We start from the raw sequence: 26,160 nt of genomic DNA, 5'->3' as shown, positions 1-26,160 counted from the left end.
GAGGAACATGCAGATGGGGAAGCACCATGCACAGGTGCCTGTATATGGCTATATAAATCTTCACTAGTTTAGCATTAAGAAAGTCTACATAACTCATGTTTCTGGCTGTCAAATACTTCAGACTTCTTTAACCTGCATGACTGACAGTTTGTACCCTTGGAACAAAGAAATAGTGAATTGAAAACACCCATTACTTTGTGGCCTTTCCTCTTTTGAAAAGCATGATGAAGACACTTTTCCAGGCTGTAAAATACCATGGTTCAGATCTCAGGTCAATACCCATGTCACGTGCTCTAGGATATTCTGTGAAGAGTTATTCCATCTCTTACTAATGTTGGTAAAACTTTGCACTAAATTTTCCAAAAATATATTTAAGCAGAATTGTGTCAGATGGAGACATTGAGGAGAATGTGCTTAAAAATACCTGGCAACACTAAGACAAGTTCCCAAACCAGTAGTTCAACTTGTGCTCCAAAATGGGTGAAATCTGGTTTTGAACTGACTTCCCTCGTTCCAGGTGGACATCCTAATCACAGGGTTCTGGATGGAATGGAGAGCACAACTTGTTGCTCTGGTATACCTGTTAAGGAAATGCAGCAAAAAGTAACAATCAAAGGATTGTTTCAGGAAAACAGCCACCACAAAAAACCTACCCAATTTTTGTCAAGGTCCTGTGCCACACAGGTAAACCAAGACAAGTACTCAAACCCCTTATTACTTCTGAAAATACAGAATATGAGAAATGTTTTTGAACAGATGAAACTGACTGAGAACACTGTGCAAACAGGAACATTGCAATGCAATAGAAACAGTATCATGATTAGCACAAAATACTTGGACAGCTTTTTCCTACAGATTTTCCTCTTTCTGAGCATGATGCAGAAAGGTAATTTAAGTGGTTTTGGGGATTTTCTTGTTTCTTATGTGTGAAGAGCCTCACTGAATCAAGAGCAAGAATCCCATGCTGGTTTTGATACTTTTAAAAGTAAAATTGGAAATAGTTATGTACTACTAAATTAATTGGAGCTCGTTGTCTAGAAATAATATAAGGATTTATAGCATTTTTTCCCTCCTTCAAGATCACTTAAAAGTTACACAGTATACAAAGTAAGTATTAATGGTGCATTAGACGAGGAGAAAATAAGATCTAGTATGCTAGTAAAAAGTTTCTGGACTGCTCAGTTGCTGGTATGCCTAAAATGGATTGAGTTTTAAGTGAATCCAGTTCAGGCTCATTTCAGCGATACAGAGAATGTCTACATTCACTTTTACTGCATCTACTCCCTTAAGTATGTATTTTTTAATTTTGATATTCTGAACTGACTTGTTTTCAAGGAAAAATACTAAAAGCATGGGAAGCTGGAGCTTCTAACTTCAGAAGAAGAGAAACTGCAACCCTGTCTGTATGTTGCCCTGCTTATGATCTCTAGAGAAGCAAAGGCATAAATTAATCTATATTAAGAAACATTTTTTTAAACTTTTCCCCCGCCTTTTTAAACAAGGCTCCTGAAAAAGTACACATTTCTATAAACACAAAGCAAAATTATTCCTTTTAATACAGTGTCAGGTGGAAGACAGTACTCACCTGTAAAACTAGACAGGAAACTTCTGAAGCGGGTGATTTTTCAGGAAAATAACAAACATCCCTTAATACAGTCACCAATCTTGTTCAGCATACTTTGAGAACGGTGTTCTAACTTCAGGGAGATAGTAATTTTCAACAACAGATGCACATGTAACTATTCATTCCATTTATTGTGGAAACACTGAAGACACAATATAGCTTTAACATACTCCCACTGAACAACTACTAATTTAATCTGAAATTCACACTGTTTATTGTGGAAATGCTGCTGCAGACACAAACTCAGATTTAAACACAGTTCCACCATCAGAGAACATGACACTTCAAGGAAGGTCAAAACAAACTGGCCCTTAAAAAGAACAGGCAGATGCCATTTCCTAGAAATGAAAGCAGGTAGGGCTCCACTGGAGCAACTTTAGTACTGGGCTTTTCTTTTGGATTGGTGGTAAATGAAAAACCCAGAGCCCAGTGATTTTTCTTCTTTTCTAATTGCTCCAACCCAGGAATCTTTGGCACAGGAATTTTTTTTGCTTTGTGACTACAAGATCATTCAGTCATTTGTTCTTAACAAGGCCGCCGCTTTCACAGACTTCATTTAATGCTACCATGTGGCATTTAACTGCATGTTGTGCAAAGGATGCTCTTGAGTGTGAAATTCTACGTTGATAGGAAACTAATAGCATCAGGTTATTGCACTAGTTCTTTTTTACTCTACTTTTATCTAACAAATAAGGCTGTTGGAGAAGAGTACTGATTTTCATCATTATTCCCTACACTGGCCTTATTTTATGGCATTTACCTTGACAAGCTGACAAATATATCTACATGCAAGAGGAAATAATTCCACTGCATTGATTTAAAGAGAGAAAAAATGAACTACCAAACAGAAAGTTATTTTAAAGTAAGCATGCAGATATTCTATTTCTAGTTCATCTCTTGCACGCTGCCTAGATTTAAACCACAGAGTTGCACCGCTTCTGCTTTGCACAGATGAATAAAAATAAGGCCTATTTAAAAAACCTGCACCACAGAGAGCAGTAACACATGGGTTATTCTGTCAGTCGTAACAGTACCTTTTACTTCCTCATCACTCTGTATCAATTGTGAAGCTGTATTCATGAAACAGGGAATGTATATGTATCAAAAACTTGTGTGTAAAATAGATTAAAATTATGTTTGCATTTCTTCGACATCAATTAAAACACTGACAAAATAAAAGCGTTATAAAAGACTGTAGAAAACTAGAGCTCTTCTAGACTTTTGAACAGCAAAAACCCTATCTCATCACGGAAATCAAAACATTTTTTGGGTACAATCCTTTGCATGCTATTCCTCCTTACAGTGCTACATAATCACTTTGCTTTTTCCTCTCATTTCAGTATCAAACATCTGCCTACACATTAATTCCGAAAATATTAATTAAAAACTGGAAAGAATTGGAACCTAGCACACCAATTTAAAAAGTTGTCTCTGATCATATATTTGATATCAAGTCTTAGCATGAAACTATTATATTTAATTCAAGTAGTTTCTTGTTAGGAAATAGCACACATAGGCTGTCAAATGATTTTCAGTACCAAAGATATACAGATAAAATAGTTTAACTGAGAAGCTCTGAAGACTCCTAGGCATCAGTCGGGAAGGCACTTTTCCGGTCACGTAATTCTAGCGCATTGGGATTCAGCACAGCTTTGGTATTTCAACATCTCCTTCAATTTCTAGGCAAGTGATATCCACTGACTGCCCAGTCCTGAACTTCTCCACTTGCAAATAATGTAAAGAAAATTGCTCCAAACAGATTAATAGAAGCAGCAATATAGAAAACCGTCTGCCATTCTCCCACAGTATTCTGTTGGGGGGGGGGGGGGGGGGGGGAAGGAAAAAAAAAAAAAAAATGCAGTCAATGTGCAGCTCCACACTCAAGAAAAACTAATTTTAAAACCAATGCTACATGCCTTGCCTATTTAAATGTAAATTCTATTCAGTATGATTTCATAGCAACATAAAAGCATTATAAACTTAACAGATCAAATCATCAGTATAGTCAACCTCAGTTTAATAATACAGTTTACACAGATCGTCTAACACAGCTCTGACAGGATTATCTGGATCAGTTTATCATCTGAGATGCAGAACCTTCACATCAAAATTCACATTTGCACAAATGCTACACAAACTCAGAGAATCTTACTGTAAGGGGAAACACTACCTTGCTTTCAAGTCAGGTGACCCAGTAGCTGAAGCGCTCTACACTATATAGTTTGCTGTTTTTAACGACTACTGGGTGGATAGGCCAGAATCATAAGGTTTTTAGCCCAAACAAGGTAGCTATCTTTACTCAGATTTCAAGAGGAATCCTCTACACTCTAGTGTTTAACAAAGGCCTTAAGACATGGGTAGCAAAGAGCTGTGGCTTGTTTGGTTTTGGGGTTTCTTTTCTTTTTAAGTAAAGAATTAATATCTGTAGAAGTCTTAAACATTTTTTTTTATTATTTTTTTTTTAGTTCCAGGTGACTGTTGTAACAAACCCGTAAACAATCTTACTACAAAACAAGAATAATACCAGGACATTGCATTAGTGTGGGGAAAAAAAACCCAAACAAGAAAAAAATCCCACTTGTTAAGATGGCTGGAAGAATTAATGTTTGAACTCATGTATAAATGAACATTTTAATATTATTTTTAAGGAAATCACTGGAATGATCACCAACTCCAAAATTTTAATTGTATCAATAAACTTATTCCTCCCATCTTCCTTTCTTAAAGGATTTTAGAATAAGACATACAGTTGATTTAACAAAAAAATAAATCAATCAAACAACTCTGCTCCCTTTTTCTGCCCCAGCCTTTAACTAAACCATCTTGGAAGTAAAATCTAACACTGTTAAAGTTAGGTGTCTTGTGAAACTAACACATCTTAGAATGTACGCACATTACAGGATTAGGACAAAGGGATGCATTATAAAACCCACACATTTGAATCTAGCTTCTCATTCATCTGACAAATGTTGACCTTACAACTCAACACGTGTGACAGCTTGATTTAAAAAAAAGCAAGTAAGAACTTGTCTTAATTTGCTGAAACAATACCACAACTGTCTTACCTAGTTGGCATTTTTACAGAGTTTTATTGTGAAAAAACCATATTAATTTTATTCCTACAGAATATAAGGGATAAGTCATTAATATTTTAAAGTCCTACATAGGTCTTGGATTTTACCTTTAAGTAATCAGGTATCTTTTACCTGATCAGAATCAGAAGAACAAAGGCAAGGAATTAAGTCATTCACAGCAACGGAACAGTACAACTTACATGTATAACCCAGATTTCATTTAATGGCTGCAGACTTAAGACAACAGAACTTTCATTCAATGAAGATAAAAACATAACAACTGAAAAAATAGTAAGCAGACTTACATTGTGAGTGAGGTTCTTGGCAATAACTGGCCCCACCATTCCTGGGATAGTAGCAAAAGAATTTGTGATCCCCAGGAGAATTCCAGCATACCTGTAAGAGAAATGGTTAACACTGCTTATTAACTTATCCTGCTTATCAGTCATGGAAACAATTTTGTCACGTAGGCCTCATCTTTATTACACAAACAAATTAAAACACAAATATTCTAGTGGGAATGGCTTGCTTTTATTCTAATAAGAACTCACTGACAACTTGGTATGTACATTTTTAGGGACATGGTTTAGTGGTGGGCTTCACAGTGTTAGGTTAACAGTTGAACTTGACCTTAAAGGTCCTTCCCAACTTAAATGATTCTATATGTCCCTCTTTTCCAGAGGCTAGTGACAGAATTTAAGTTAAATTACTCACGTCTTTGCTCAGGATCCATAATCCAAACTCACGTACCCTTTGCTAAGCCACAACCAAACTGGAATGGATCCATTGGAGAAGTTAGAAAACAAACATTACATGCCTTGGAAGGTGAAAGATAAGGAGCATGACAGAATGCTGGTCAGCAACAGTAAGAGTTGGTTCAGGTATCATTACTAAAAAGTGTCTGCCAAGAAGGCAGTATCACCAGTGCAGATGGGTATCCCTGCTTACACTACAGACCGTGTGCTCCAAAGACCTGAGTTCAGAGCGCTGCAGCAATCCTTCCCTTCAGCGTTCTATGGGTCAAGGCCAATGGGAAATGGGTCTGAATTAATCAGTTTTGCTGGTTGCCATTCCTGCAGCTCCATTCTGAGGCTTCCTGTTCCATGAATGTGTTGCTATCACACACACGTGCATGCATATGCACCAGCAGCAGTAAGAACTTGATGGGTAAAGATAGTAACTTGCTTAATATCTCAGTCTCAGCACCTCATCTCTAAGCAATTAAAGATCTCTCTCACAGGAGTGTTGCAATACCAAAAGATGATGTTTGAAACTGTACCACAAGTGCAGACTTGTGAGAGAGACTGAAGAGAAATAAGAGCTAGACATTCTACAGCAGACCTTGACCTTCCAAACACCAGAGTACAGATCCCTGCGGTTCTGATTTTCAAGGTAGATTTGCTGGCTGAAGAATCATATGAAATACTAATAGTTGCAGTTTACCACAGGAGAAAGAAATTATTGCCCAGTGACCATTCTAGGCTGCTTAGCAGAGTGAAATTGTGTCTTCACCAATTTTAACACAACAGAAACATAATTCTCTCTAAAGAGAGATGCAGAGCTTTGACATTTTTGTTTACCAAAACAAAAAAATTCAACCATACAGAATTGTTATAAAAGGTTGTAATATGTGTATCCAGTCCAACAATATTGGAGAAACAGGTGGTTTTTCCTGAGAAAGAGAATCAGTTATCTAGCCTAACAGCTGATTGTTTTCTTGAGAGTCAACGCTACGTATCAGTTTAAAGCACAGCACTGTATTTTAGACTGAGCTCCAATGCCTTAATGATAGCGATCTTTATTTCTTACAAATGTAGCATGCAGTCCTCTTACCTTGGAAAGTGTTTAAGAATTAATAAGCCTTTATGAAGCTGAATGTGAAAGCCTAGAAGCTTCCCTTAGGAAAAAAAGCACATACTTAAAGGCTTTAAATGGAGTTTTTCTGTAAAACCAAATGAATTTTGTCTTGAACATGTTTAAGCATTACAATACTGCTAACACTCACTTTCAAAAGTAAACATGGTTTGTTTCCCTGGCCGCCAAAGATCTTTGGCAACCAATTGCTGGCTAAATGCATCTGGTTATGCTCAGTGTTCCTGACATAGGTTACATTCTTGATAATGCTTACTGTTTGACGCAGATAACTGCTATGCCACTCCCTTAGCACAACGGAGAGTCCCATATGAAATGGGAAAGCAAAAAATGACATGTCTGTAGAGCAAGACCAACAGTAAGCTGTTGGTCTCGTTCTTATGGCATAGTGGGGATAACCAAATACAAGTCGACTTGCAAAGCAGTTTAGTAGTAAAATCATGATTAAAAAAAACAACTATGCGAAGTGCTTAGTGTATAACAGAGCCATGGGAATACTATGAGGGCTCATGCTAACAGCATTACTAAAAATCGTAACCACGGCAATGTATTGATGTATGTATTGGTGAACGTCTGCCTTCATTTCATCCAACAAAGCTTAGAGAGTTGCAAAAAGTTAAGTGTGTGTGTACGTAAGTTATCTTTTCCCTCTCATCTTAGATGGTTTTATATTTTTGTATTTGAAGAAAGTATCATTCTATGACCTTTGTTACAAGGACATGCCCTTTTCCTTCTATCTTCATTTGGACAGATTTACTCTGAATTAAAGCACACATGTGCTGAATAGAGAACCATCAATTTCAATAAAACAGCATCCAGCCTGACCATGTTGCCATCCAGCAAATTCTTCCTGCATATGCAGCCATTCACCTATAGAGGTGATGCCTGGCCAAAGTCCCTCAACTATCAGCAAGGCACCAGTATACTCCTCCCTTCAGCCTATCTGAGAGGAAAGAAGGGCTAGAGGAGCTTGTCTTGTTTAAATGCAAAGGGAATAAAAGCAGGACTTTGTCAAGGGTAGGAAGATAGAGTGGGATTTGGTCAGAGGGATCAGCAGCAGTTCATATGATGAATCTAATTATGCCTGCTGACATGCATCATTATTTTTTTCTTGTGGCTTTTTTCAACAACTTAAAATACTTTGTATACCATTATATACAACATCACCCTTGAAATAAGTGCAAAGTGAAGTATCAGTCAAATTATAAAATACATACAACATCCTAGTTCTAGAAACCTCAGCTGTCACCTGCACACATCCTTGTGCATATGCCTCACACAGGCACACTACAGTTGCATGATTTCCTTTTTCCTCTGACTGCTCTGTTGCACTTAGTGGACAGCATGAATTGTATTCACTTAATGAGCACCATTTAATATTTTTGTTTCACTTCACTTGCTCAATGCATGGACCCAAACCTTGCTTTCTGCATAGAATTCAGCTGTTGCAAGTAGAATTTTAATCATCCCAAATGCTTTTCAGTAGAACTTTTCACAGTATTAGGTTATTTTCCCAACACTCTTGAGAGGGGGTGACAATGTAAAACCCATCCTATGGACAGGAAATGAAAACATAGGCCAAGAATGTATGTGGCTACTGGATGCTTGATTTGAGATCCTTAGGGTCTCATTTTAAAAGTATTTAACAGCATTGTTCATATATCCAAAGCATAGCTCCACTGACTTCTGTCTGCACTCTGAGTAACTCTGAGTAATTTTTGCCAACCAGAACTGAATAGTTTGAAGATGGATACAAAAACAAGCAATAAATAACCTAGGCCTCAGTTAATCTCACTGGATCCAACATCAGCTTCTCAGCAGAGATGTTTAAATTTGGACTCCAGCTGCTGCAGACTCCCTTTACACATTATGTAGTCTGAGCCAGTCTCAAGAAGTTCCCACCACTCTTCATAACTAAAGACGAGTCCAGATTCCTAAAGCCAGAGGGTATGAACATGGTCCTCACAAGAATCTGACTTAACACGTGCAAACTCTGTGAGAGTTACCCAAATTCTACTATTAAGTAACTTACAGTAGTAATGCCTTTTGACATTAATGCTTATGCTTTGTGTTTTTAAAGAGACATAAAATAAATTGACTACAAGTTGGAGTTATGTTCTACATTTTTAGGAAATTAACTGTTGCAGTTCTGCAAAGTGAAGCTGGAAACAGAAGTTGTATAATGGCCCCATAATACCCCAGATGCACTGCTTTAACTACATCTTATAAATTTGTGATTTTACCTGATTTAAAACAAGGCACAGCACAGAAACTATTCTTCTTACTTTCATATTCAATTCATAGTACAAGCTGTTAATAGCTGTCCACTGACACCTTCCCTCTTGCTTGGTACCTCATCTCATCTGCCAAGACTGATTGCGCTCCCACTATTTCATATTCATCTGTCAAATCAAAACTTGTATGTCGTGGTGGACATGACCACCACCCTCCCAACTGCCAAAGGTTGGGTGCCATCTTCAATGTGGACCTGAGGTTTCCCAGAAGTTGTCCAGATTTAAAGATTTGTTTTCTAGGTAACATTTCTATGAAATGGGTCCCGTCCCCCCCCCCCACTCTTTACTTACACTTAAACTCTTTTCATTTTACACATTAGTAGAGAAACACTCCCCTCTTTGGTCATAAAGTCATTTGACCCTGCTCATATCTAAGTGATACCACAAACGGGTAAATGAACGACAAAGTAAAGTACTTGACTTTTACCAGTGCAAAGAATGCTTGTGTGGACTTCCAAAAAAAAAAAAATACATGCACATCCATGCTTTTTAGGAAACTGAAGGATCTGTCAGATCGTGAATTTGTAACACAGTGGAGAAATTACAGCCTCAAGTCTAATTTTCCTTTCTTAAAAGTTAGTCATTTAAGAGCAATTGTACGTATCTGATATGTCACCTGCTGATAATGGGTCACCTACTCATGAGAAGATTTTGATACTGATGCAAAGAATGTTTTTCAAATACAAATAATTTGCCTGTATCACAGTGCTTAAATATGGTAATTCATGCTAAATTTTGATAGCTCTGATGGTAAAGCTTAAAAGAGTGAAATATTTAATTGTATTGTGCTGTTCCAAAAACAGTGTCCTATTAAGATCCTGAATCAAATAAGACAAAAATCTAGTAAATATAATTACAGGAATTATATCACTTATTACCGCAGGATCAAAAATGGAATTGTTCTAAACTGTTGTTCCTATCATATCCTCTACCATACTTCCACTTTTTGCAAATACAATGATTAATACTGTAAACCTGAGTCACTGTCAGTGTTTACATTCCAAGTCTGTACAGCACATGGTTTCATAGTTAAGTCTCCCAGGCACCCCCAGCAACACATTTATGACCACTGAATTTTTTTTGTATCACATGCACTAACAATAGCTTCAGCAGTACTTACGAAGGTGCTATGTCCAGGTGGTTGATGCTGTAGCCAGATGTACAAAATCCTCCTAGTGTTGTTGATATGGTTACGAATGCAACAGCCAGTGCATAGTTGCAGCCTATGAATCCAGCTGCTACTAAGAACACCGCAGGTCCAATCATTCCTTTAAGACAGAAATCTTACAGTCAATGGACTTTTAATATGAGAGACATTAAAAGCCTCTATGCTGTGCATACATTTTCTATATAACTTCCACTACCACCTAGTGTACAGATCCAGCACTGCACTACCTGCGTTACAGTGGGCATCAAGTAGAGAGGAGCAGATGGGTCGCAAACCTGTTGCTGCCTCAGGAAACGGTAGCCAGAGCAAGAAAATCCCACCCTAGCTCCAAAGAACAAACTTCAGCTAGATAAAAATTCAACAAAAATGAACAGATACTGAAAGTGACCTAACAAATAAACCTAATTTGTTGTTATAAAAATAACAGAAGCCACACAGACATTGGTTGGTGAACAGTGCACTGCAAAGAAATGATCCCCATTTAACTCCCCAGGCTTCAGGAACAAACACTGACTTCTACAGACCATAATAAAATAAAGCTGGAAGATTTAATATAAAGACATACATACATATATATGTATGCATATTTCTCCTGTAGGCAGCTTCTAGAATGAGTTGTACTTCACACTTACAAGATCTGAACACCTGGTATATCTGTACTGGAGCCTCCTGTGCAATCTGGAGAACCAAGGCTAGCTTTAAAGATGCTGTGTCAGGTACTGGAAACAGCTTAGCAGCCATCATGAGCTAGTGCATGCTGCTTCCTGTCCGCAGTCAACTTTGGGACCCATTTCCCAGTACCAGAGCTGATTTACACGACCCCATCATGATCTCTGTAAACAGCAACAAGTACATGTTTTGGTTGCTGAAGCCAACCTAACAGTCCCACTTTTCCTAACACAAGAGCATGTTTCCCCCTCAGTTGTGCATACTTGGGTGTGAGGCCCTGCAGTAAACAGGATCACCAAAATGGCATATGCTTAAAAAAAAAAAAAAAAAAAAAAAAAAAAAATGCTTGAGAGTTTGTTATAGGAACTGCTTTAAAGAAAACAATTAAATCAGCAGAATTAAGAAGGAGCTAGGATGGGCACACAGCAAGCAGGCTGCAACTTATGTGAATCCTGTGCCTAATCTTCCCTCTCATCCCTTCTTTCCACTGTCCCCTCTTTTAATCGGCAATCAACGTCTTCCTAAATACAATCTTTTACCCGTCTTCATTAAAAACCCAATCTTGTTGATCTCTTGGTGATTTTGGATCATCTCTCCTCCCAATTAGTCAAGACTATTTTGGATTCTATTTGATCTTCCTACCCTGGTAGCAACTGTAAATTTTGCAAGTATATTCCTATTCAGTTACTTAAGTCTTAAATAAACAAAATATTGAACAAAACAGGGCAGGGAATAGGCTCACGCAGAACAATACTCCATCTCAGTTTGAGAAAGTCATTCACAAGGTATCATACTGTCAAGCAATCATCACCGCTTTAATGGTGATTCTGCCTGACCGTTTATTTAATCAGTTTGATCGTAAGAATGATGTATCTTGACCTAAACAAAGCTTCTGGAAATCTCTTATTCTCTTAACCAATAGGTCTAGTTTTTAATTGAAAAAGATAGGATTTACTCTTGACAAATTAATGTACAAATAAAGCTGCTCCTCTCAAGCCATGCACAATCCTGCCTAGTCTCACAGCAGAATTTCACACTACTCTCCCAAACCCTTCATTTTTCCAGACTGATACGGTGGTATGTTCCAAACAGAGATGATACTTGCACCTACCTATTAGGGTAAAACATTTGCGAACACAAACAGTGGACAAGTTCTGTTTTTCCCGTAAATAATCAGCAATTTGCCCAGACAGAATTATACATAGCCAGCAGCCAAAATAAGGTAGGGCAGACAAAAACCCATTCTGTTAAGGAGATAAAAAAAAGACAGTTAAGACTATGAAATGACAATTCAATATGCTGAAAAATCACTTGTCCTGGGGCATTAACAGAGACTGAACCAGAGGTGTCAAAACCACCCACCCACATAACTATTGTTGGCGTTACCATAAGAGAGAAATAGCAGAGCATTTTGAAGTTAACAATGTGTAAATTCTCCATTGCATGACTTAATCCATAACTACTAATGCAGCGAGACCAAAAACTCAAAGACTGAAATCAGCAATTGAGTTCAAGAAAAACAAAACTATACATAAAGGTATCTTGGGGACCTGATCACACAAGTTTCCAGAAACACCAGTTTCAAGTAGGACAGGCTATTGAGTGAGTTACTTTAGCAAGTAGAAGCTGTAAATATTATTCAGAATTTTGAAAGTTATATGGAATCTCAGGGGGTTGTACTGCTACAATTCTTCCATGTTACATTATCCTCAACCTATTTGCTGCACCATCTGACGCTGGCTGTAATCACAGACAAGAGTCAGAAGTAGGTATTTCATGAGGACGAGGCTGGACATTCCACGATCCCAAAGTAAAGCTATCATTCAGGACTTGACATAACTTACAGTGGAGTCACCTGTTAACTCCCACTACTTTAAACAAGAGCTGTTTAGAGCCTTCTGCCCGATTCTGCATGGTTTTTCTGATGAGGGGAAAAAAGTGGTTCTACTAAACTGCATAAATTTCCAGCCCTTCCATACAATTGTGGAAATTATTGATAACAGAGCTATAATTTGACCTAATCTCCGATTAAAGAGAGGTATGTGGATAGCTATTGGATAGAAATACTCTTAACATCTATATACTATTATAAAATGTGTATTTGTCAAAGCAGAAGTGAAAGCTCTCCTACGAAATTTATTTTTAAATGAGATGAGAAACACATTCCCACGTGAAATCCACTATCAGAACTCAAACATGCTGCCTGTTAGATTCCAATGCTCATCTTTCAAAAGCAGTAAGTAAAATTTTGAAAAAGAGAATACAGTCTCAGTAATAAAAACCCCCTAACTTCTTTTGAAGCACTGTTCAAAGACACAGCATTATTTTTAACCTATCCCATTATTATAGGATGGAAACCGGTGCACTACACAGTAGCAACTGTATAATATTTCAACAGTAATGCAATTTCCATCTAAACAGCTGGCAACAAAGTTAGTCCAACAACATTATGCAAGTGAATTTAAGTCACTCCAAAAAGAAGAAACATTACCCAGAGACACAGGAAACCACTTCAGAGCAGAACCTATTAGCATTTAATGCAGTGGCATTTTGTAAAACACCTGCAATTGAGGGCTGTGGTAGCAAATGACTTTCATAGATGATTATGCAGGTATTCCCGCAAGAGGTATAATAAGGAACCCAACCAGCAACTTCAGGTGGTTTTTTTTTCCAGCCATTTTGCAGCTTGCACTACTGCAACATTCTCTTCTAACATGGAGACTCCCCATCTTTTTCTCTCAAGATTGCTGGCTTCATCTTTTTCTTGGATGGTGCGCATCTTCAGTTTGCTCTAAACTAGTCTCATGTGTTAAAACAGGAAAAGACTATGCTAAACTTCTTGAAATTTCTGAGCACGTTTTTACTTAAGCTTAGTTTACTTGGAGAAGCTGGTACAGCTATCAAAAACCTTCTAAATAAAGAAAGACCAGTACAGTAAATTAATTGCTATAAATAAGAATGTTCCACGTGCCCTGCCCTCATAATTTTTTCCTGATGAGTAATTTTCATTTTTAAAAATTTTCTTGAAGAGCACTGTATCTGACCTTAATGGCTTTGTTTCATCCTATCTACCCTGCTCATTGAGGGAAGGAAAGAAAATTATGATTTGGAAAGGTATGCAATCAGGCTGAAGCTTCCCACCCTGGCCCTCCCTTCCCCACCCCCCCCACCTTAAAATTACTTTAAAAAATGCCACTTGTTCAATTATTAATTATTTCCTTAGCTTTATTTTTCTGTTTTAACTGGAAATGTTTTCCTTTATGAGTGAACAAAGAAATAAAGATAGGATTTCAGAAGTCATAAAACACGTATAAAATCTGAAGCAATCATACAAACCATAAACCAGAGAAAAATATTTTTATAGTTATTGTTTTAAATCAGAGCAGGTAAAAATGAGTAATATGCATCTTCAGCCACAAAAATGAGCTTGAAAGCTAGCATTAAGCTAAATGTCAAGTAAGTCCTGAAAAAAAAAAGTGGAAATTACAAGGCAGGCAACATTTTTTATGCATCTGCTTAATTGTAAGGATTTATTTTACTATTTCCCAGCTATACATCTACATTCCAAGGTTCTTAAACTGGTTGCTCTATTCTAAACAGCAGAGAAGATCCCTGTTACTTAATTTCTTTAATTCAGAAGAAAGTGACTATATTTTTATCTTACCTCCTGTGCATCAAACCGCAGAATCTCCTTCATGTAGGTGGGCAAGAGTGTAAGAAGAGTATAGAAAGTCCAATTATAAGAAAAGTGTGCCACAACGATAGCCCATAGTGGAAGGGACTCCAGTATAGGTCTCCAGGGAACAGATTTCAGCGTCGAAAGCTAGCAAGCAGAAGACAAAGAAAAAGGGAAGAGAAAGTGTAATCAGGACATTGACATGAACATTTAGCAAATACAGTGTTTTGATCCTACCTAAATCTATGCTGATCATTCATTCTGAAGGGCACAAGGAGTCTGTCAATAGATGCAAGTCATCAGCAATGAATGAATTACTGTGTTCAGTTCTCACTGAAGATATACTAATGTACATCACTGTTCTGTTGTTTACTATTGCAAAGTAAACCAATTACTATTGTTTTGTAATCAGAATTTCAAAAAGTACGATTTCCCTTGTTAACATTTTTTGCCTCCTGCTTTTACTATAAATCATTAAATATTTAAAGTCACCCCTCACATGTTTATCTAAATGAATCTTTCCTACTCAATGCTAGATACTAACTTTGGTCTCTCAGCCAGCTTCACAGGCTGTAAATACATATTCCCAATCACAGGAACAAACTCTTATTCACACTTTAGGAACTGGCTCATCAGCATTTTCAAAATGTTTTTTCAGCAAAAAGTAATCTCTTCCTTACTCTAGAAGACACATTGAAAAGAAGTTGTAAAATGTAATATTGCGAAGTTTAAAGACATTATACAGGTCAGGATCTGGTTTAAAGAGAACTGATGGACTTGAGCTTTTTATTTAAAAAGCCCCACAACAAAGTCTGTGACAAAAGGCATTATTATAAATGCTTTGTTTGATTACTGATTGTTTCTCACTTATACAACTGCACTACATTTTTAATTTGTTTGACAAACATTGTCTCCATCTCAGATTAAGGATGTTTTTGTAGGCATCAACAGAGCATGATGCTAATGACAATATTTGTGGTTTACATTCTCACTTAAGTATGATTATACCAAAGTGCTATACCTGATCTTTTAGAGAAGAGAGTATATATTCTCTTTCAGCACATGAAATGTTCCTGTGAGTTTCTGGTGTATCACTAATGAACCACATCCAGAAGAAGAACCATAATACACCAAGTGCACCTATTGTTAGGAGAAGATGGGTGAAAAGATAGAAATAAAAACATAAGCAGTTATGTCGAGTGAATGGCACACTCTGATTACTTAGTTGCAAGTTTTTTTCCAAATACTCCAATATAATTTTAAATGAACATTATTTTTCTATCTACTTACAAACAGTAGTTCCCCAAAGTGTCTTAACAATACACATTTAGAAGTAATAAACAATGAAGAGGACTAAGCAGTAAAGTGGTTTTGGTTAGGTTTTTTTCCTTCCACTTGTGGAAGTGCCTCACACAACAAGAAAGTTGCATACACACACATATTGTATTTTTATCAGTCACATGAAACAGCCACAAAGGATATGGCTCACCCAGAGGAAATAAAAAATCACATTAGGTTCAAACACAAAAAATACTTGTGCACATACAGAGAATATCACTACGTAGAGCTTAACTGACATACCAATCCTCCTTTTCTTTAAGCCAATCCCAGAACTGTCACTTGAAAAAGGTAACTTAAATTTAAGTCAGTCCAAATCAACTGTAGTTTTATATAACCACAGCATTGTAAACTTATTTACTTTTGTCCAGTTCTTTGTTTTGAATTCTTTTTATTTATACAAAAATTGGAGGTGGTTTTATTGAGGAAAGTGTGACCCTTGTCTTTTATTCTGATTCTCCCTTCCCCATGCATTATAGGAAATGGCTCAGACATGTAAACAGACCTACAAAAACATCAGTTAGAACATGACACGCTGTTAGAAAATATTTTCTGTGTTTGAGCTTCTTCTAGAACATAACTCACAGCAAACATGCTATGCCTTGCATTTGGGGCATTCCTTCAGGGTTCCTGTGACTGTTAGATTTTCCACACAGTTCCCATTTAAAGCAGCAGTAACTTTTCACATGTTCTTTTATTCAGAGTAGAAGTGTGTTCCTGGGATTAAAGTTATTAACTCAATTTCACACTTCAAATAAGAAATTTCAGCCTGCTGTTTCCAAGTGGCAGGAGAGTTAAGAACATTTGACTTGTACCAGCCTTTGTCCAACTCAGGGACAGCTTTGCTCATTGGACTTACAGAGCCACACACAGGAATCTACCTAACTTTAAGTATCTCTAATTTCCCAGGAGGAATAAAACAGTAACACTACATGTCAAACATGTTTTTAAAGTTTAAAATAAGTTTTATAATATATCATGCTTTTTTAAAAGAATATGGGCTGTACTTTCAATAACTGAAAAAACACTTACCAAATATGTAAAACACGTAAACCCAGTTCATATAGTAGCAAATTAAACCAGATAGTGGTAGAGAGACAACAGTTCCCAGCTGTGCACCTACCAGAAGAAAGCAAAACAAAGCAGAAAAAAAAAAAAAAAGTAGTTTAAGGGGTCTATAGGAGATCTAAGTGGCATATCACTTATGTTATTTTTCTGTAATAAATCATGCAGAAAAGATTTATCATCCCAGTAGGGGGCTGCCATTTCACCTTAGAGAAACACAGACACAATAAGCTGCTTTGGCAGCTCCAAATAAACAGAGCCAACAAGCCCTAAGCATCCAAAATTGCAAGTAAAAAGCAATAAGAGACAGGCATTCTTGGCACATTTGTCTCCAATAAAGTGATGCCTCTAGTACATCCAAAACAATGCAAGTGAGTCAAATGGCATTGCTGCAAAACACGAGAGCTCATCACAGTATAATTGAGGACTTGGGGGAGGCTGGGGGATAATATTTTGTGTGACTTGTAATCTGTTTGCATTTCTATTAACTACTACCACCTCCACAGAAACAGGAATGCTAGAAACAAGAGCCAGAAGGCATCCATATAACCGGTAGGTTCAAATCCCATGGTCCCTAAATTCAACAGGGTGTAGGACCAGGCAAGGACAAAGGGCAAGATGAGTAGATTTCAGTTCAGATACAAGCCAAAAGCAGGAAAGAACTATTCCTATGAGTTTATAATTCAATATACATTTTGCAAAGGATGGCAGGTTCCTCCACTCCAAATTTAAACCAGAAACCCAAACCATGTTATTTACATACTTAGGAACTCTACTGGTGATACATAGCAGACCTTGCCTCTTATTTTTAGTTATATGACCAGTTCTCCAAACCTAATCTCAATTTAGAAAACATTAGATTATGTTGATACACTGGCTGCCTAGATTCCATCTTCATGGAAACAATGATTTTTATTTGAGGCAGAAAAATTCAACCACAAACAACAAAACCACATACGTCATACAAAATATAAATCAGAACAACAACTACATATAATCTTAATCATATGTTCTCTTAGAAAATCAATATGATCATAATTAAATAAACCACAGATCACATGACTGCTAACCATGAAAATGTGGGGAAAAGGAAACACTGCAGAGTTTACACAAGATGCCTTATCCATCCATGACTGTTAACAATTGGCTGTTCAAGGCCCCAGACTCCTCTTGCTAGTACATTAGCATATAGTTTCACAAGATATAAAAGGACAGTTTAAAAGCTCCCAATTGTTAAATGCAGTAGAAGCCATTCCCAGCTCTGTGCTCTCTGCTTGTGTGCTGGCTCTCAGACAGAGACATCATTTTAAAGCAGATTTAATTCATTAATAAGGCCAAAAACAAAGACAAAAAAGAGAAAAAGTTTTCTGCTGCATTAGGTAGGTTAAAGTGGCTCATGGAAGGGTCTGATGAGTGCCTGAAATAGCACAAAAGGAGGAATGAGACACTTGGCTAGGAGGAAAATGAGGAAATGTGCAGAAGAAAGGGTCAAGGCTTCATTCCTGTTAGCACAAGTGAGTCACTAGACTGGTTTAGCTGCCTGAGAAACTAGCCACAACTTACATGATATAGCCCTGTCTTCTTGAGGAAGCCCAGGCCGAATAGGAAAGCTGTAACAGAATTATACTAACAAGAGTGAGTGAAAAAAACCATCACATCATTAAGTGATTGCAAAATTTGTCATCCTCAAAGAAATAACATCAATTTTGACTAGTAAATTTAGAAATCTACGCTTTTCATCTGCCCCACAATGTGACTGGCCAATAAATCCCTAGAACAGGCAAAGGCTCAGTGAAGATGGGCAAAAGCAACGTGTCGGTGAAGCTCTGGGAATAATGCAGGGTGTGACTGCCCACAGCTGTTTTGAAGAAAGCCGACTTTATCTCAACAGAGGGGACCAGAGGGTGGCCTTTGTTTTAGATAAACAGCTATGTCAGTTAAGTGAATCAGCTGGTGGTGTAAATGTTTCTCCCCAAGTTCATTCAAAGCGTGGCTGTTTCCCTGAGTTAGCCAGACCAGCATGACAGGAGCGAATACATGCATCAGCCCAACATCAAGTATGAAAACTAAACAACTAAGCAGAATTTCTAAGAGAACAACAGACTTGAGCTGCCTTCAACCCAAATGTGTATTGCAATTGTTGTATTTTGCCAAGTGTTAACTTACATCTGTACTGTGCTTTCATATATTTTGTATCACACTGCTAAATCAAATCCTGTGTAACATCAAATTATCTTCAGACAAGCAAATTTGATATCAAATATTACACCTTCCACGTGTAGAATATCTAAGAGAATCTGGTCAGAGAGTTTCGGACTCTGACAAGGAGCTCTTGCAACAAGACCTGGGACCTTGGACATTTTCTTCCTTGAGTTCCTCCAAAAACACTTCACAAAACCCCAAACATTTCTATCCTGTGATTCTGCCTCCAGGTTTTTGTTCCTAATACTAAGTCTCCTTTACAGTATCTTCTCTTAATCAGCTTCACAGTAGCTCTTTGCACCACTTTTTACCAAAGTTAGACTGAAGTTTATACTTAGCTGCAGATCTTTTTCTCAGGGTTATAAAAGCCATGAATAAATGAAGATAATGAATGCAAAGTAATATTTAATTCAATGTTATGCTTTCCACATTAAATGTAAATCCCTTTGATTTAAGTCAATCCTCCCTGTTACTGCAGTAAAAATGTATAATCCCATTATCAGCGTGGGAATTTCTCACCTGCATATGAAATACTAAGAAGCTTGCTGCGTTCCAGTGGAGGAGCCCAAGAAGACCACATTGAATGCATAGCTGGGAAGGTAACACCCTAGAAAACAACATTTAATTCTGTTGAAATGCAACAATTTTACAACTCCTTTGGAGTTTGCATGTTTTGAAGCATATTTAATTAAAAAGCAGTAGTACAATCTGTTAGTTTCTTGTTTAGCAAGAAACCACTTTAAAAAAAAAGCGTGCAAGGTGTGAGAGTAAGGAGGCAGAATTAATTTCTCTTGCTTTTGATTCTGTATATACTGGAAAACCTGCAAGAATATAAACAATACTGTTCTGGGTTCCTGGTTTCTGAAAAATGAGAAAGGATAACTCTCATTTTGTCTCAAGTGTCATTACAAATAAAATCTTGTGTCCTTTGAAAAGCTTAGGCTAAAATACAGTGCAAACTTTTTAACTATTCAAAAAATTTAAAACTAAGCTACTTAAAAGCTACCAAAATAAAAAGCTTACTACAAAAGCCACAATACTACTCCAGCATACCAACACCTACAGGGTCTAATAACTACAGTTTATTAATAAACTACTCAAATACATTTTCAAGTTACACAGAGAAAAAGGATTACCTCTCCCAGTCCTTCCAAGGCTCTGACAGCTATGAGGTAGCCAACTCCCAGATTTGCAGCTAAGGGAGTAAGCAAGGTGAATACAGATGTACCAAAGACGCCAAACCCCATCAATAGCTTCCCTCCAATTTTGCTTGCAATATATCCTCCTGGAATCTGAGTAACAATATAGCCATAGAAAAAAGAACCAAGGATCCATCCCTGAGTATCAGCATCCCAAGAATACTTTTCCCCCTAAAAAGAGAAAAAAAAACACAAAATGCAGTAAGTTCAAAATAGCAGTTTCTCTGACCATATATTACATAACTTTGAGCCATCATTTAGTCCTTTATACCTAAATTACAAATCCTTTGTGGCCTCCTCCTTAGGGTCTCCTATCTCTAAATATATCTGTACTGTGTTCAAAGTTGTGTTTAAAGCAAATTCAGGTAGTTCACAGTCTGTCCAGACACATCTTGCTTTAGCCCAAGTATGAAAATCTTCACAGCCTGAAATTTAAGTGCTCGGGCAGTTACCCCTTTCTGAGTTCTAAGCAGCTTGGGTTAGGTGACACAGGTACAGATTACGTGGTCCGCATGAGCCTGAATCCCACTTCTGTATCACAGGGTGGACATTCTGTCATGCTTTAGAAAACGGCTCTTCCTGCAGGACATTTATGGACGGAAAAGCAAACAAGGAGATACAGATGCTTAAATATAATATAAAGAAAGTGCAGCCAAGGACAGGACTCACTAGGTTAGGTAGAATAATGGAACAAACAACAGAGGGAAGATGAGTTTAGCAAAGTAATAAAAACAAAGGTTACTGAGATAAGGGGCCTGAAGCTATGAAGTCAGCCAGCAAGAAGACATGAACTGTTGCCCAATAAAGTGATTCTTAAGTTTGGGATCACTTCCAAAAGCCCAATTTATGAGCATCTAAATAAGCAGTACACATTTCGCAGAAGTGATGAGACAAAATCTTCTTCCCATAAAGTTCACAATTATAATTTGCTCATAAATAATAAATGACCTCTAAATCATAAAATCATAAACGGTTTGGGTTGGAAGGCACCCTAAAGATCATCTAGTTCCACCCCTGCAGGGACACCTCCCACTGGACCAGGTTGCTCAAAGCTCCATCCAACCTGACCTTGAACACTCCCAGGGATGAGGCATCCAGAGCTTCCCTGGGCAACCTGCTCCAGTGCCTCACCACCCTCACAGTGAAGAGCTTCTTCCCAATATCTAATCTAAATCTACCCTCTTTCAGTTTAAAGCTATTCCCCCTTGTCCTGTCACTACATGCCCTTGTAAAAAGCCCTTCTCCAGCTTCCTTGTAGATCCCCTTGAGGTACTGGAAGGCTGCTACAAGGTCTCCCTTCTCTTCTCCAGGCTGAGCAATTCAAACTCCCTCAGCATGTCTTCACAGAAGAGGTGCTCCAGCCCTCTGGTCATCAAAACCAAGCAAACAAAATGAAGGCAGGAAGACAGGAAGAACGCTCAGTAATAAACTTCAATTATAAGATGAGATCTACGCAAGTCCAAATTCACAAAGTTGATGATTTGGCTTTTTTAAAAGCAGTTCTGTTCAGTTAAGAAAAGTGATTTTAAGGATTACTGGAAAAGAAGTCAGAGACAAAGGATACGAAGACAAGAATCATGATCTGGGAAAGAGATCAAAGAAGGGAGGAGAAAGATATTGCATGTTAATTTGTAACGAAACTTCACGCCATGGAGACTGTATGAAGAATAGGCAAATATGTACAGTGATGTGAGCTCTGACACAGATATAACGGTAACAGTTGATTGCTGACATATAAAACAGTGAGTCACAGTAGATCTACAAGGTCAGATTGGTCAATTGGTAAGGAATAGCACAGAAAGGATGTATGTAAAAAAACCCTAACCCTGAGCACAGCACTTTTAAATTAGCTCGTCATTTAAGGCTATTATTCAGAATAGCTTTAAAAGAACCACTGACAAGACTATCTGGTAACAAACAGCCTGTTCTCTTGCCACCTGAGTCATCAATCACAGACTTCTATTCAAAACACTTTTACATGCCACATTACAGGACAATACGTTTCAGACCTCACCGTTGTGTTGCGAGGAACATTTATGGTGGAAGAATGCTCTGGACACACATTGGAAGTCGTATTCTTTGCTAAGGTTGTGTTAGGTTCTACCATATCCACCAGAGCAACGCTTAGGTTCACACGTAATGCATACAGGAGGAAGAACCCAAAAAAGGCCAGTAGTGCTAGATTGTAGCGAGCCGAGCAGCATGCAGGGACTGAAATGAAAGCAAATGAGAAATTTTTGTTTTAGCAGAACCTAACAAAATAGGAACTACTGATAAGTAGCTTTTACTAGTAATCTCAGAAATTTATGGGTAATAAAAAATATAGGCAAGAAACCAAGCTAAGTGTTCTAGTCTTCAGGGGTGTATTCTATAGGTGTAGAGGCTGGGGGCTGGAGCGTGGAAAGCCCACTTTTCTACTGACTTGCAAAACAAATCTAATTCCGGTTCAGACAACTGGTAGCTACCCACACAAGTGTAGGGACTGCAGTGGAAACATGGTGTATGGTCTGCAGAAATGATCTAGAAACATGGTTTCAAAAACTCCTCTCCAAAATACAGTAATATTTATTCAAAGTAGAACTTTGCACTAAAAAAAACCACAACCCTCTAAGATTAGCAGGAAGTGGTTCAAGAAAAAGAGACTTAAACCAGTGTTAAAAACAGTCATTGAGATTCCAGGCTGTTTTCTAGGACAAGTTTTCCTTCTCTAAGTTGGCTTATAAAGGAATATGCATTTGCTGACAGCTGCCAATCAGAGAAAACTAGCAGAAAGGGGAATGGCAAACACTGTGAAACAGCACCACTTTCCTGGTTGCGCAGTACACCCCGCTTCCAAGTCACCATACAGCAATGAAGTTGACAACGGAAAATGAGTCTGAGATTCAGCATAAAACCTGTGTTGTGGCATTCAGTTGATTCTGTCAGCGGTTTAAACCCAGATATCAGACTTTGCACTGTAACACTGCTATTGATTCCCATTGACAGTCGTACACAGCAGCATTTGGCAGAGATTGGTCATCAGTATCAGGAGATTCATATCAGAGTTGAGCTGTAACTTGGCCAGCATATCACCAGTGGCAATACATTTTGTATCTATACAACATAGAGTTCACAGCTCTGCAGACATTCTTTATGAGCTGGGAATGCCTGACCCTCCTAAGCGAACCATCAAACTGTTGAGAAACTGCTTGAACAATCTGCTGAATTTACAAATAGGGGGTGGAGTTTCTCCCCTTGTGAAGAAACTACAATGCTGACAGAAAATTTTATAACTTGGACGTCTGGAACTCTGGGAGGGTTGAGGATCAGCACCTTCAGATATTACATCAGTCTACAGTGATCTCATCTTTCTCTGACTGTTCACAATTAAAACATGAACAAGTACACCTATGAACAACATGATTCATTGGAGCTTCCTCTGCCGCTGCAGTACGTCTCTTGACTTGATTCTCTATCTGCACTAAGAATCAAAAAGCACGCCCTGTGGACAAGCTATCTAAAGACTTTCCCCTTCCCAGTAGCTTCCTCGAAACAAGGAATGAACCTATGTGATTGTGTGTTTTTCAGTGGGGGCACCAACAGAGCCTTTCTGCAAGACTGTATTTTCCATGAAAGTAGTAGAACTTCCCCATTTTTGATTTCTCTAACCCTGACCAACTTTATGTGAAGTTCACAGCGGCTGCACAAGTTGTTAAAATGACAGAGATGCTGGTTTTGCTATGTTCATTTAGTAAAGAGTAATAAGTAAGGCTACTGTACAAAAACGCAAAATGTCTTCCAGACCTGTGGTAATTGCAGCTTGCCTCAGCAGCATTTGAAAAAGGCATATCTGATTTTTAAATGACATGAAGGAGAGCAGCCAAGATTTTATTGCTTACTTTAAAAACAATAGGCACCAAGTACAGGAAGTATTTACTGCACAAAAACTAGTCAAGCAGCTTCTTTGTCCTTATTGTTGTTTAAAAAGCAATTTGCCTTAAGTAGAAAATGTATAGTGACATAATTTATAACAATGAATAGAATTACAGGTAAAGCTATTTAACCTTTCCACTGCCTGTATTTGCTGGGGTTAAACAATAATAACAGAAGGCTGAATATCACACTGATGATGCAACCCCTCCTTGGAAATGCAGATTAACTGGAACATGCATTACTTCTCTGGAAGTCTCTTAGTGGTATACACCTTGTCTGGAAAGCAAGCTCCACAAAACAGTGTGAGAACTTAAGATCACTAATGTTGGATTTTTTTAAACTGTAAATAGTTTATCGTAAAAAAAATAATAGTCTAACAAATACATAGATCTGCAAGTCTGAAACAAATGGCTGCTGACTTACTGCTTCCCTGTCTTTCCACCAAGTGTGTTTGCAACACCTGAGAATATTAGATCAGGTTAACAGAACAGAAGATTTGAGAAGATTCCAGATGCATTTCAGACACCCATCTCTTCAGGGGATTGCTATAAGCAAAGAGACACAGACATTCACCCCCCTAAAGTTTAAGATGGCTAACCATAATGTTCCAGGTCTTACCTTGACTGGTAGTCTTGGGTCCTACCTCCATAGTTAATTCTGATTTCAGGGGCATGTTTTATAAAAAACGTAGCCCTAGTTGAACAAGATTCTTCAGCTGCAGTTAAAAAAAAAACAGGTCTGTGCTGCAAGCTGCATGGCAGTTAAAGGAAATTGCTCTTCTGCTGTATTTTTCCTTGTGGGTGAGGTGAACCACCTCAAGTGAAGCACGGTGCATTGTGCAAACTTAAAAATGTATTGCTTTAGTAACTGACCTGAATGCAAATTTCCCTCTTTCTGGCACTTTTCAGTTACTTTCTTAGCAGCCCCTCTTGCTGCAGTTGTACATTTCTCAAGTAGGTTAGAGTATTTGTGCATGGCATACTGAAGAAATGTAAAATCACACTGTGCTCTTGACAGTTTGCACATTCTGGGAAACAAAGCAGCACAGGCACCTCCCTAAGCATGTGAGCTGTGCTGTAAGCCCTGACCCCATAACGACCCTCATCTCCTATCACTATCTTCGTGCCTTCTCCCACCTTCCTTCCTCTCCATACTTCCAAAGCAAGCAATTAGTCCTGCTCAAGTTCTGTCTGAAAATGAAATACTGCCATAACCTCGGCAGACCCCCACAGTCACTCACCGCTAGGCGGGTGTTTAGGCTGGCACTGCCCCCTCGCCCTCACGGCAGGGCCGCGGAGCCGAGGGCAGGCACTGCGCCCCTGCCTCCCGCCGCGCCCCGAACGTCACAGGCGCCTCAGAGCGCGGGGCGAATCTCCCGGGCCCGCGGGAGCCGGGCGGCCGCCACGCTGACTGGGGCGCCGCGACCACCTGCGAGCCCCGGGCCCAGGCCCCGGCCCCCACAGGGACGCGCTCGGCCCGCGCCCCGCAGCTGCGCGGCGCCATGGCAACGCGACGCCGCCACACCCGGGCCGCGGCACCGCCAGGGAGGCGGTGCCAGGCTCCGCGGCCTCGGGCGGTGCCGGTCCGCAGCGAGCAGGGAGCTCGGCCCGGCGCGGTCTGCCGGGGCGGCTGCCCTCGGTGCCGCCTCCCGCTTCTCTCACCCGTGCCGGGCTGAGACTCCTTCAGCAGCGGGGTGCGGTCCTCTCCCTCCTCGGTCTCCATCTCGCTGCCACACGGACCGCGCAGCGCGCCCAGGGCCAGACCGCCAGCCGCCACCGCTGAGAGGACGGCAGTGCGGCTGCCCGCGCCGCAGCCCGCCCGCCCCGCGCTGCTCTGCGGTGCTGTGCCCCGCCGGTGCCGGCCAGCGGCAGCTGCAGCCCCTGGCGGTCATGTGATGAGCACTGACGGGCGGAAACGGCTTCAGCCGCAGCGCGGCACCGCTCCCGGCCCGCCCTCGGCGGCCATCTTTGGTGAGGGCAGGGGCCGCGCCACCCAGCCATCTGCAGGGCGCGGGCGGCCGCTCCCGCTCCCCCTCCCACGGGGCGGGGCGGGGCGGGGCTCACAGAC

General features: G+C 39.2%; 1 protein-coding gene across 3 annotated transcripts; it reads right to left on the bottom strand.

Annotated features, from left to right (window-relative positions):
- Positions 1–1,730: 1,730 nt before the first annotated feature.
- Positions 1,731–25,965, bottom strand: SLC17A5 (solute carrier family 17 member 5). 3 transcript variants are annotated; one of them, XM_080388711.1, is made up of 11 exons: positions 25,755–25,965; positions 22,196–22,392; positions 20,119–20,352; positions 19,502–19,589; positions 16,748–16,834; positions 15,399–15,517; positions 14,366–14,524; positions 11,813–11,945; positions 9,985–10,132; positions 5,004–5,094; positions 1,731–3,434 (listed from the first exon to the last, which is right to left on the bottom strand). In XM_080388711.1, the coding sequence occupies exons 1-11, from the start codon at positions 25,813–25,815 to the stop codon at positions 3,297–3,299; spliced, it is 1,455 nt and encodes a 484-aa protein (XP_080244837.1). In that variant the 5' UTR covers positions 25,816–25,965; the 3' UTR covers positions 1,731–3,296. The 3 variants fall into 3 exon arrangements, with proteins under 3 accessions (XP_080244837.1, XP_080244839.1, XP_080244838.1); XM_080388713.1 differs by lacking the exon at positions 25,755–25,965 and adding an exon at positions 25,334–25,702; XM_080388712.1 differs by lacking the exon at positions 25,755–25,965 and adding an exon at positions 24,712–25,308.
- Positions 25,966–26,160: the final 195 nt, after the last annotated feature.

The sequence above is a fragment of the Falco punctatus genome, assembly GCF_963210335.1.
Source record: "Falco punctatus genome assembly, chromosome: 5".
Classification (NCBI taxonomy): Eukaryota; Metazoa; Chordata; class Aves; order Falconiformes; family Falconidae; genus Falco; species Falco punctatus.
The sequence above is the reverse complement of the archived record's forward strand: the minus strand, read 5'-3'. Positions and strand labels throughout refer to the sequence as shown.

Coding starts and splice junctions, on each gene's coding strand:
- SLC17A5 (XM_080388711.1), bottom strand. CDS start 25,815: ATGGAGACCGAGGAGGGAGAGGACCGCACCCCGCTGCTGAAGGAGTCT. Junction 19,590..20,118: donor CCTTGGAAGGACTGGGAGAG/GTAATCCTTTTT, acceptor GTTGTTTTCTAG/GGTGTTACCTTCCCAGCTAT. Junction 15,518..16,747: donor TTACGTGTTTTACATATTTG/GTAAGTGTTTTT, acceptor TCCTAACAATAG/GTGCACTTGGTGTATTATGG.